Genomic DNA, 12,609 nt, shown 5'->3' on the forward strand with positions numbered 1-12,609 from the left:
GGTCAGACTATATGGGGAGTGACATTTCCCCAGAATATTTGTCCTGTTTCAAGTGTAGAAATCACTGGGATTTCCTGAGCAAGAGGTGATATATTTTATTTTTAATAACTGTTAGTGGATTTTTTTTTTTACATGGCAGTCAGTTTCCCATTGAAAGCAAAATCAGTGAGGTGAAGTCTGAGTATTTGCCTATGCATTGGCTACACCCCAGTTGTCCCAATTCACATAAACACACACTAACCAGTGAGGGCAGACAAATTCTGCCAACATAAAGGTGGATGCATTTCTAATTAATGAGAAAGGTAGCATACTGTATCATTATAAAAACCCTCTAATCCATCTGGAATTCACTATGCCAGGCACTACAAAACTATCTATAAAGATTTACAGCTATAAATACAATAAATATACAAATGGAAAGCTGAATTAAATCAGAATCTTAATTAATTGAAACTTCATGGAGCAGAGTATGTGAACCATTTCCGTACGTTTTAGCTTAAACCCAGTGCTAGTCTACCAAAGAATAACAACATAAAGAGTTAACTGTTATAAGAAGTTAATATGCAAAAAGATAACTCCAGATTCTTCTGTGGCACTTAGCCTGCATCACTTTTTCCATATGTGGAAAAATATATGTGTGTTTTAAGACCCATTTACATTTCGGCCATTTTAATTTTTCAGTTTATTGAAGACAAGATTATTCCAAACAGAAATGTTTGATAACTAACACTGTCCCTTTCATAGTATATGTCAGCTTTTGTTAGCTGTCATCAAAATAAGCCATTTTTACTACACAAAAACAGAACCATCTTAAATTAATGCCTACTGAAGGTGATTTTGGCTTATCAGATAACAAATAGCTGTGTGGTTATGAACTTACAGATACTCAACATCTGGGGAAATATTTATCTTGTTAAATAAAACATGTACCTGGCCCTCTAATTGTCAGCTATAATTGACAACAACAACACTTCAGAGCGCTCTTTTCTACCTGTACCACCTTGCTGTAATTAACTAGACAATAATTAATGATGCCTTGAATACATGACAACTTCAGAAGAACTCCAAGCATAAGTAAGGTCCCTTGGTCACATTAAATATAGTCAGCACTAGTTGGCAGGCCTTTGATGAAAATACTAACTTTTTGAAATCAAAATGCTTTGTGCTTTTATCTATACCTATATCTACACACACACCGGTTTCGATTAACTTCTGCCAAAATACAGCCAAAGCCTCATATGAAGAACCTCCCCAGTTCCTCTCCAGTTTACCTAGCAGGAAGCATTATGCTCCAAGGAACTGCAGTTCCAGGTACAGCCATGGAATGGATCACTTCTTTTCATAACAACCTCCTCCACAGGGCACATATGATGCTTAGGTTCCAGACTCTTCAGACCTCTAGATGAAAAACCCTTGAGAAAGGTCCCTTGTGCTTGAGTTTTCAATGTCTCTCATTGTTCAAGACATCTCAGAGAGAGCTGGCAACTCCCAAGCCAGACTTATGTACCTGTGATGTACAAAACAATAGACAAGGCATTCAATAATCTGTGTACAAAACAGTGTCTTCTTATGGCCACCCATATTCAAAAAAGATCAATTCATAACAGGAAGGAAGGAAGGGAACTATTTAAGTTAAAAAGACTGTGTTGGCATGAGAACAAATAGGGATGAAAATTACCATTAACAGCAGCATCAAAATGAGGTGCTAGAATAGTCTTTTAGCAAGAATAATAAGGAAAAGAAATTTAAGTGGTTTGACTGGATCTTGTTCAGTTAGTTCAAGAAAGGAAATATATGGAGTAGTCGCCAAAGAAAATAGGAGACTGGACTTGAGGACCTTCCAATCCCATGCTCCTAAATTGCATTTCAGAATTTCCAAACAAAATGTTTACATTATTCTGATGGGCTGAGGCTTTGGCAGGCTTGGCCTTTTTGTATGATTTGTCTGCTTTCAAAAAAAAAAAAAAAAAGCTTCAGTCACATGCACAGGTCTCTGTATCTATCTACTTCAGATTTCATGTTAATTGGGGATTTGATAGTGTATATTTCAACTTAGATGAAAAGCAAGCCAAGGAAAGGACCACAGTGCCCAAGAGAACTTCCTGCAGTCCTTAAAACTATGGATGTAGTTGGGGAAACTGCCAAGTTTTCAGAAGGACAAACCTTTCTTCAGACCTGAAACAAAAATGGCATATTTCAAACTAAGTGCAAGTTAGAGGGGAAAAAAAAAAAAACAAAAACTTAAATTTAAGGTAGCTCTCCTATTTAGACAAAAAGAGAGAAAGGGGTAATCAACACTTACAAAGCAGAGGAAGAAATTAAGAAGAGATCAGGTGAAAAAGTCAGTAGTTTCTGTATGACTAATGAGTGTGGGACAAGCACAGCTGTGCAGGCAGCGGAGTATGAGACAAGGTTATTGTACAGGGACACATGCCAACTGGCCAGGGTAAAGCATGGGCCTCTCCATTGATGAAGTCACATCATGGACACAGTCTTGAGCTAAGAAACTAAGAAACAGAGTCACAGAGTCACAGAATGGCCGGGATTGGAAGGGACCTCTGAAGATCAACTAGTCCAACCCCCTTGTTGAGCAGGATCTCATAGAGCACATTGTGCAGGATGGCAGGGCAACAACACCCTATCTTCATGTTGGCATTTGGCAATTTTACAAACAACTTTTATTTTCTTACACTGTTGGATGCAATCTCTCATCCTCCACTCAGAAAACAAAACAGGAAAAGTATTTTACCCATATTTCTGCCACCTTCCATCAAAGACTCAGCATCATGAATTTAACGTTGAAGAGGTATTCTGATCTCTTACTAGGTGAACAATTTATTGCCAGCTTCCTGTTCTGTGCCATTCTCTTAAAATCAACAGAGCAAAATCTGTCTTAATAAATAGTAAGAATTTTAGCCACCAGCCTGAGTTCTCAAGTTCAATAAAGATAAGGGGGCATATTGTATCCACTTCTCAACGGCCCCATCTCCATTGAGAATCTGGTGTAGGACAGATTATATCCTATCTATGAAGTGCTCTTTCTGCTGAAGTGATCACTTCCTTTACTGTTCCTTTTCTCTTTCTGAATATAGCATGGAGCAACATCATTAGGATTGAATTACACAGCTCTCAGATAACAAACCCAGAGGAATACTATTTCAATGACAGAAATTACTGTACATTGCCACTTATGCAGTTTAGTGCAAAGCTTGTCTCATGATGTGTGTCCTTCAGCTTCAAGGGAGTCTGTCTAAGTCCCTTTTCACTTGTGTTAGTATAAACCTAGAATAATTTCATAGTCAATACATCGTATCTCAATACATGGCTGCAGCAGAGAACTTTCTGCTCACAGTTACTACTTCATTAATTTCTGATTCTTTACAGGTGTTGAACTGCTGGTTAACTTACCAAAACATTGCACATCTAGAGGTTCAGGCATTAAAATGACACTAACTACATCAAAAGCAAAGAAGAAATGTACTGGAAATTCAGAATTGATATTTCTAAACAGTCACAGGAAATTAAAACGTGGCTAAATTAAAAACTAATTTCCATTGGCCCTGTGTTAAGATAACTCATTTCCCCACTATTCCACTCTATCTCTGTCAAAAACGCTTTCAAATAAAAATCTCCTTTTGCAGCTATTTACACAGAATCTTAGATGTGGTTTCTCTGGTCTCTCTTCAGATTGTATTGTGCATCTTTTTTTTTTTTTTTTTTTTTTTCAAGTGCTTTTGTCATATATTAATTCTGCTGGCAAGCCAACCAAGGCCAGAGGACCATAGGATCTACTTTGCACCTGTTGTGACTCCCACAACACTTAGCCATACTGGCAGTCAAAATTTTAATCAAAACCAAAACACATTACCTAGGACTACTCAATCTGCAAATAAATCTCCAAAAGGCTTCAGGCTTGAGACATCTCTGTTTTCTAAAGCAAAGCCGCGTTGTCATAGGGCTCCTAAGAAGTTCTTAAAAACCACTTAAGTCGACGGGAGAACACAAAATCTGCTTTTCTCTGCTCAGAAAAAAGAAAAAAGGCAAGCAAGCCCCACAGGGGGCAGTATTAGCTCATCAATCCTCCTTCCCCAGGAGGGAAAACCACAGCCTGCTTCCACAAATATACATGCTCGCACCGTAACAACGTATTAGTACCTCTCAAAGCTTCTGGTTTTTATTTTAGCTGCTGCTGCACTGAAGCTTCCACTAATCTTCAAAAGCAAACCGTGCCGTGCATTCCTTTCTGCAGCAGCATCCTCCTACTCCATTTACCCAGCGATGCTTGCTTTGCCCCGAAGAAAGCTTTCCGGACTGAGAACATTTGTTTTACTTTGAAGGCTGCTACCTACATGCTAGGACCCACATCTACTTGGAGCACTCCTAATGCCATTGTGATACATGGAGCCATGGTCTTCCACCAGTAAAAACATGCTCTGAGTCACAGGGTAGGTCCTAACCCTGCCCAGTCTGTTCTTAGATCTTTAGCTGACCACATGAAGCAGAGGAAAAAGAAGGTTTCTGTATGTTTGGAGAACATGTAGGCACTTACACAGAGGGTCTCCAAAAAAAAAAAGCAGACAACAGTCTAGAAAATAAGGAAAGGGATAGCCTGAAACTGCACGTTCAGTTTTTCAGTCTTATTTTCAAATGAAGGTTCAGGTCAGTTCATGTTTTACCACTGAAGTTCCATCCATCCTCAAAATGAGAAGAAAACACTGATGGAACCTCTTAATAGGTATTAGAAATACAAAAAGAGACATTATAGCTATAGAAATAAATCAGCTTTTTTACGGCTTCTCATCAGCTTCTTACCCTTGATAGAGTAAGCATGGGGATGGATGGAGTTGAAGAAAATATATCAAATATATTATTTAACTACTTATGAAATACAAATCCTTGCAGGAAAAAAAAAATAAAATAAAATACATATATAATATATATATGTGAAAATAAGTGAAAGTAACTTCACTTTCATCCAGATTCATACAGTTTTGAACAGAATCCAAAGTTGCATAGGTTAACACTCTTAACATAGGGCAATGTCACCACCACGGGTTTTATTTCGTGTTGAAGGAGCAATACTGTTGGAATATAAACAATTCTCACTGCTGTTATTTTATTTCCATGGGCTAACAATATTGTAGTCAAGCTAGTTATATTTTTAGTTGCCAAACACCTAGGTTTTATACAAGGTTTTGAATGACAGTAAAAGACATCTACTATCCACAAGCAGATAAACACATACACATACCATTTAATCCAAACATACATGTGAAAATGTCTCACCTAATTAATAGAAAAATACTTGAGCTGGACAAGGACAAGAAGTGACAAAATGATATTATTAGCATAATTTTGCAGCCACTTTTTATTCAAAAAAAAAGTTGTATTTTTGTAAACCTGACATTTCCAAAACAGTGCAAGTGAATTAGAATACAGGTGAACATGAGCTTCTAAATACAGGTGACATCAATAAGAGTGAACACATTCTTCCAACCACAAGTTCACAAAAAGACATACAATTTTACAATACATAAGGAGTGGCATTCTAAGAAAAAGATGATGATGCCGGTACCCTACTGCATACGCAAACCATGCTCCAAAAGCCATTATAGTCTTTACGCCAGTTTAATGAATGTACGGTAAAGGAACCAAGTCCTACTTTCATTTTTATCCAAGAACACTTAGCATCTGTTTGGACTTGGACAAACATAGAAATTAGTTCTATGACTCCCTTAATCCTTAAAGCAATATTATATATTCCCACATCACATGGATACTATGCTTGAAACTTGTGCAAGACTCCAAAATGTGCCCATAAACAGAGGACATTCAAGAAAGTGAATACTAAATATTGCCAAACACAATCTTTGTGCAACCGTTGCTTTCAGCAAGCCAAATTACTCGCACATGACTGACTTGTAGGTAGGGCCCTTCCTTTTCATGTATCAAGGTAGAGAGGGCTGTCCTCACTTGGTATGCTAGGCATTGAGAAAAACCTTTCCCACTTTGAGACAAAAGGATTGTTCAAGTGGTCCAAGGGCTTGAGGTTCACATCAAGCAGTTTCTCTCTCAGATAATGCAAGTTTTATGCAGTAAAACAAACAAACAAACAAACAAACAAAAACAAAAACAAACCCTTATTGTAGGTTTATTCAGTAGAACATACCTAGTATTTTTATTAACAATAATGGCCAAATACCAGGGCATTCCCAAAACAGTCTCAGAACACAGTAGCCCTGCTGCTTCTTGCAGTGAACTGACAGAAATTCACTACCAAGAGCAGAACTTTGGTTTGCAAATGAAATGCATGCAAAGCATGCTGTGAGAAGTGGCAAATGCTCTCAGCTCTTGGGAAGTAAAATTCGCCCCTGTATTAAACTATGAAAGAACTGTGATCCCCTTCCTGAAATCCATCTTGAAGATAGAGAATAAATGGGGTGGCAACAGTATGGGTTCTGCATTAAGTGAATTTTCCCTTGACATTTTTTTCCTTTCATATTTTCTGAGATTGTTTTCTTCCTGCCCTAAAAGCAACTGTAAGGGAAAGTTGTTTCCAACTGTATTGGAAAGAAGACTCTCAGGTGCTAGATGACACATTTGAAAATGTTAATGCCCCACTTCTAAGCTTCCACCTGCATAGCTTACAGCCAGTGCAAAGTGAGCCTTTTTCAGGGAAAAGAAAAAATAATAAAGCAATGCCAATTCAACAAACTTTTCGATGAAGTTGTCCAAGACAAACAATGACTTAGTTCTGAAATGGATTAACTGGGAGAACCCATACAATGACTTCCACCAGCCCTACTGCGTGGGCGGTACAGCACAAAGGAACTAACAAGCAGATGACAGATGGTAACTTCCAGAGCCCTAGAAGCAATTTCCAAAGTAACCATGCCTCTGCATTTTAATACAATTACATTATATATTTTTTAATTGAAATAAAAAACAGCTGAACACAGCACAGTGATTTTCTATACATTCTTGAAGTACACTACATTTTCATAAGATTTTGAAACTGATTGCAAGCAATTGATATTAGTGGGTACTTTATTTGGCTTCCCTTTCTTTTCGTTCCTTTCCTTTCCTTTTTTTTTTTTTTTTTTTTTTTTTTTTTTTCCCTCTGCTTCTATAAAGAGCACCTATAGGATTGTAATACTAACTACTGGTACATTTCATTGTCAAATCTGACTCTCACTCATAACTGGAACTAAGCAAGAGCAATTCTGTAATTTGAAAAAAAAAAAAAAAAGGCACGTGTATACATAAAAAAAACAAAAGCATGTGTGAGAATGGAACTACTTAGTACATAACAGTGATGATACTAAGAATTTATGGATTATTTTCACTAATCTGTCCAGTGCCTTGATTTTCTTTAAGTGAAGACTTGTGCAGGATGAATAATAGATATTTCACCTTTTTTAACTCTCTTCTTCAAACACTTTTAAAAGATGTTTCAAAGAAAGAGCTATCCTTAAAATATTGAAATGAAACATTTCTGAAAGTCATTTTTGTTTAAAAAGTGGAAATTCCATGGAGGCATTTCAATTTTTCCAATTAAATTTCCTCATTTTTTTTGATGGAAACTTTTCAAAATCAGTTTAAATTCACAACTTGTTTCTCTTGTCCCCTGAATTATTTTTTTTCAGGGAATTCACTTTCAAATCTTTTTTTCTTTCTTCCTTTTTTTTTTTTTTAAACTCAATTTTAAAGAACTCAGATGTTGAAAAATATTGCAGCTAAATAAATGGACTCATTACTTGCTTTTCAGAAAATATTTTAAGCAATTTCTTACTCAATTCATACTTATGAATCAATTTCATGCCTAACTTTCATCTGACATTCTTAGGTATTTTACAACAACAGAAAAAATAGATACATGAGGTCTAAATACTCCTAGCAAAAAAAAAAACACTAAGTGATATCAGAAGAATCATACTGTGAAAAATTCTATAGTCTCTAATATAATAGTGCAGTCAAAGGCTATGAGCCTTCTGGTTTTGCACTCTGATGCAAAATGTGCAGTCCACTACATGTGGTTATAGCAGGATTTGTTCTCAGCAGTTTTTTTTTTCAGATTCTAGCTTAAATGATCACTTAACTATACCAGATCTGTCAAATCAACAATAATTTATTTTAAGAAAGATAATCAAATAGACTAATAGCTTTTTTTTTTTTTTTTTGGTCATACAAATCGATATGCTTCATTCATTTAAGAACCATCTTCTGCCTAATGGGTGCAGATAGCTAAGTTAATAACTATTGATCAATACTGTAGTAATAGGAGGCAATTAATGTTGGGGGTTGGGGGGGACAAACAGGAAGCAGGTTATTTTTTCAAAATTTAAAGCTGTAAATGAATTTGCAAGGAAGAGCAAGAATTAGGCATGTTTTCAGACAGATTTCTTGCATGTGCCCTATATTCAGGTTTCCAAATGTCCAGCAGTTCTTTTACTTTACCCTTATGTGAGGAAACATTTCCTGCCACCATTCATTCCCATTCATCCTTCATCTTCTATCATAGAACTTGATCCTCCTTTCCCTTAGATGAATTTTATACTAACACAATTACTTCTTATTTACACAAGGTGCAAAGTACAAATAGAACCTAAACCCAAGTTTTCACAGAATTCGACTGTTTCTAGTCAAAAATCCAAGAGCTTTTTGAAGACATATGGCAAAAAAAGTGTCTTTCAATTTAATAAAAAAAAAAAAAGTTTTCTAAGGAATTACCAACGAACAAAGTGGCAATCTGAGATTCAATAACATCTACACCTTGACTAACTTCCTTCTTAATGTTTGATGAATGAACGACATTCTGTACTAGGAACACCCACATAGGGAATCTCAAGATCCAAAGAACATTTTAATGCTTGCATCTACTATCTCTCCTAAAATTATCATATAAACAAACTCATGACTGGTGTATAAAACTCACAAGGCAGGTATAATGGTCATAACTTGCATTAAGTCATCACTTGCTTTCTTGCTTTGACAGCAACAGGTCGCAATCATTGACAGTAGCTTAAAAACCATCCTTCTTAACATTAATAAGTCTCCATCTTTTTTTTTTTCTTTTTTTTTTCTTTCCTTTTTTTTCTTCTTTTATTTCTTTTTTTAATTCCAAGGACTTTATCAATGCTACAGTACTTGGCCCAATTACATCCTTTTGGTATCTCAACTGTCCAGTCCTAGACCACAATACTAGAGACTGCAAGAGAAAACTTCCAAAAGGAAAACATTATTTTATGCTTTCTTTAGTGATACAAGGTGAGCTACAAGTCTTGCTACATGTCACCAAGGAAACATTTTCATCCTCTCCCATTTAGGTTGGTGAAGCATAGATTCAAATACAGAACACCACATATGTATAATGCTTAAGGTTGTTTAGTTTATAAATCAAACACCAAATTCAACTCAAAAAGAGACAGAGAAAAGATTTTGGCTTATTGCCATTAAATGGTCTATATACAATATTACCAAGCCTTGTGAATTAAGCATATGACATTTCCATCTACTTTTATCTGAAAATCTTTCTTGTCTCTTGCATTGAAGTTTAAAAGTACAACAGGATTTATATGGACGTATACGTAATTCCAAGGATTTAGCCAGATATCAGTGCTTGAGTGAACTATATAGCTATTCAATAGAAATTATAAAACATTGATACAAATATAAAGACATAATCAATATAAAAAGCTTATATTTATAAAAAATATTTTTAGGTCTTCCCCTGAGGGTATACCACAGAGTTGGATTCATAAATATTGCTCTGCACTGCAGCTTGGTTACCAAAGTTCAAAGTTCAGCTCTTATATGACGTGTAAATTGCTCCAGTCACCCGACATTGCCACAGTGGTTGCCTCAGGATATGTTCCCTAGCTTGTTAGAGTGATAAGGACACAGCATCAATGGGGCCTCCGAAAAATCTGGAGAAGATTCCTTCTTCCACATATGGAAGATATGAGAGCAGGACCTATAGGCTAGCAAGGGTGTGTCACATGACTGGGCTTTTCATTTTTGTGGGCAGTTCACTGATTTTTCTGGACCCAGTCCCAACTATCTTCATTTTCCTTTCTGTTCTTTTCAGCCTCAATAATTTCTTTGTACCTCCGGCGGAAGAAGCCCATCTGTAAATCAAAAAGAGATTACAGTGGTAAGTAACAGCATCATTAAATTGGAACTTACACTGTCAGAAAATTAAAAAAAACAAAAAGAAAAAAAAAAAGAAAATAGCACAGGTATCAATATATAATTTTTAAGCATAGAATCATAGCTCCTTGTTTACATCAGTATGAGATCAGACTGAGTCCCAAATCTTCACAAGTACTCTGCTCCCTATAGCTGAACTACTCTGACTCCTCTTATATAAAGTGAAATTTAAAAAAAAAAAAGAAGCACATAACATATCTCTAACAAGCACAGACCAGAGAAAGCAGATACAGGTTTATTGGTTTCAAATGAAGACTAATGCAAATTTTAGATATGAACCTAAAAACCAGGCTAGCTCTTGGGTTCCACATAAAGGCTGCCAGAGTTTTATGAACTGTGCTCTCAGTGTCCACAAATGCATGAAACAAAAGATGTCAGAAAAATTCAATATAGCCATCCCCAAACTCCAACTATCTGCTTTTTTCATAAACCCCTCTTCAAGAAAAACCAGTATGCTCTATTGCTGATGCTCCAACACAGCTCTGGAGAGGTCCGCTGGCATTTTGGCTCCCCTGTTTCTAGAAGTAAAAGCCCATTTCTGTGTAACTACAGGTATTCTCCTCTTCCTGACAGCAATGTCAACTCAGATCTCAAATTTTCTATTTAATGATCATTTACGTGAGGATCCTTTGGAGGAAACAGCTTCAGATTTTTCTTTTTGCTAAATGAAATCAATCCTTGTGCCATTGCTACCTGTTGTGTAAGGTCAGAAAGCAAAATACAAGCCTGATCCTACAAAATGCAGAGCATCAACAATAGCTCTTCCCCAAGCTTTCAGGCTGATAATCATTCTGCATATCTTCTTGTTTCTTAAACCCCTGTACTTAGTTAAGAGAAAAAAAAAAAAAAAAAAAAAGCAGTTTTCATTTCAGTTTGGATAAAGACATCTCATATCTCTGTGGTTGTGGATTTTTTGTTTGCCTTTTTTTTTTTTTAATAAGTCTTTCAAATAAACAAAAGTTGTTTTAATAACAGACTTTGGTAGGCATTCAAAAAAAACTCCTCAAGTTTAGTAGTGCACCATCGAGACCACTGAATCAATATTTTGTTCATCTTAATTAAACATTTATGTAACTCCTACCACTCCAAACCTGTTTTCTTACTCCTGCTGGGTAAAACACGATGCTTTAGTCTTCCTCTATCATCTAGTTATTGCCATCTTTTATTCCCAAATTGGTTGTATGTAGGAATATTTTGTGCTGTTTTGTCACTACTAAGTTTCTGTTAAGTTGGACTTTTTAGCTTCAGTTCTTTAGCAATTTTAATTTTCTTTAAGTATATTTTAACTTGCAGGGGTTTGGAAGGCGGCTTGTTCAAGCTGATGAAAGCACTTTTCCAGCAGAGCTTCCTATAAAGCCCAGGTCCTTGCAAGTGAGCCCCAACTACATCCCGGATTCACGGCAACTTAAGACCAGACACACACCACCTTTTCAACACCTGTTACCTCCACCATTTAGCTTCTGTGCAAATACACAGAATCACAGAACTGTAGGGGTTGGAAGGGAAGCTGAAACACAGTTTAACAAGTTTCTTTTCTTGCGTAATCATGGACCACAGCCCTGATGCACGCTACTAATCCAGCGATAGGTGTTACCCTCCTGAGTGCATGGATATGCTTTATGCACATAGCTAAAATCACTTCACAAATACACAAGAGACAGACACATATATAAATGCCTAAAATCTCAATTTTACAGGGTTTGATTCCAGAGGCTACCAGGGATAACTGAAATCAGACCTGAGAAGTGATTCGTTTATAGTCTTGTACACAGACTATGAACATAGTCTGCTCCCCAACCACCACAAGCAGAGATTTATCAGCTGCTCAGTACATACAAACACACTGATAATGATTTTTCTCTTTCAAATAATGTCCTCACAAAAGGTTATTGTTGAATTTTGAACATCCATGTCTTCCTCACTTCCCATTCAGAACAGTGGATTCAGGAATATAGAAAAAAATAATAATAAAAAGAAGTCTCTAGTTCTCTGTTCTTCAGTCTTGCTTCAAAAAAGCCAAATCAAGTTCCTTCTTCTGTAGAAGAAAAATATCATTGCTAGTGATTTTTTGACTTGTACATACAGCTATATCAGTGCAAAGGATGCATTTTGGGAATAAATCCTCAAGATAAGAACGTCAGAAAACCCCAGTGAAATCTCACTGTTGATGCCAGTGTAATTTGTATCAACAAAGACTTAAAGCCAAGAACAAAAGTTTCCTTAGATTTTCATGCTCCAACGTGGAGACTCCAATGAATAGTTTTATTGGCAATGAACAAAAAAACAAGTTACAACTTACTCCACCTCTGCTGTCCCAATATTTGTCCCAGTAGGATTAATCATAGGTACTTATTTTAGTCAGTGGAACCTGCAGATACACCTTACATATGCTCAGGTAGC

General features: G+C 36.3%; 1 protein-coding gene across 3 annotated transcripts in view; it reads right to left on the minus strand.

The window, feature by feature from the left end:
• Positions 1-5,350: 5,350 nt before the first annotated feature.
• ITGA9 (integrin subunit alpha 9) overlaps positions 5,351-12,609 on the minus strand; it is a 233,597-nt gene continuing 226,338 nt past the window's right edge. For all 3 annotated transcript variants that reach the window (XM_072033282.1, XM_027451383.3, XM_072033285.1), the window contains one exon: positions 5,351-10,127. In XM_072033282.1, the coding sequence (XP_071889383.1) occupies positions 10,029-10,127 (99 nt within the window). In that variant the 3' untranslated portion in view covers positions 5,351-10,028. The remainder of the gene's footprint in view (positions 10,128-12,609) is intronic.

The sequence above is a fragment of the Anas platyrhynchos genome, chromosome 2 (genome assembly GCF_047663525.1).
Source record: "Anas platyrhynchos isolate ZD024472 breed Pekin duck chromosome 2, IASCAAS_PekinDuck_T2T, whole genome shotgun sequence".
NCBI lineage: Eukaryota > Metazoa > Chordata > Aves > Anseriformes > Anatidae > Anas > Anas platyrhynchos.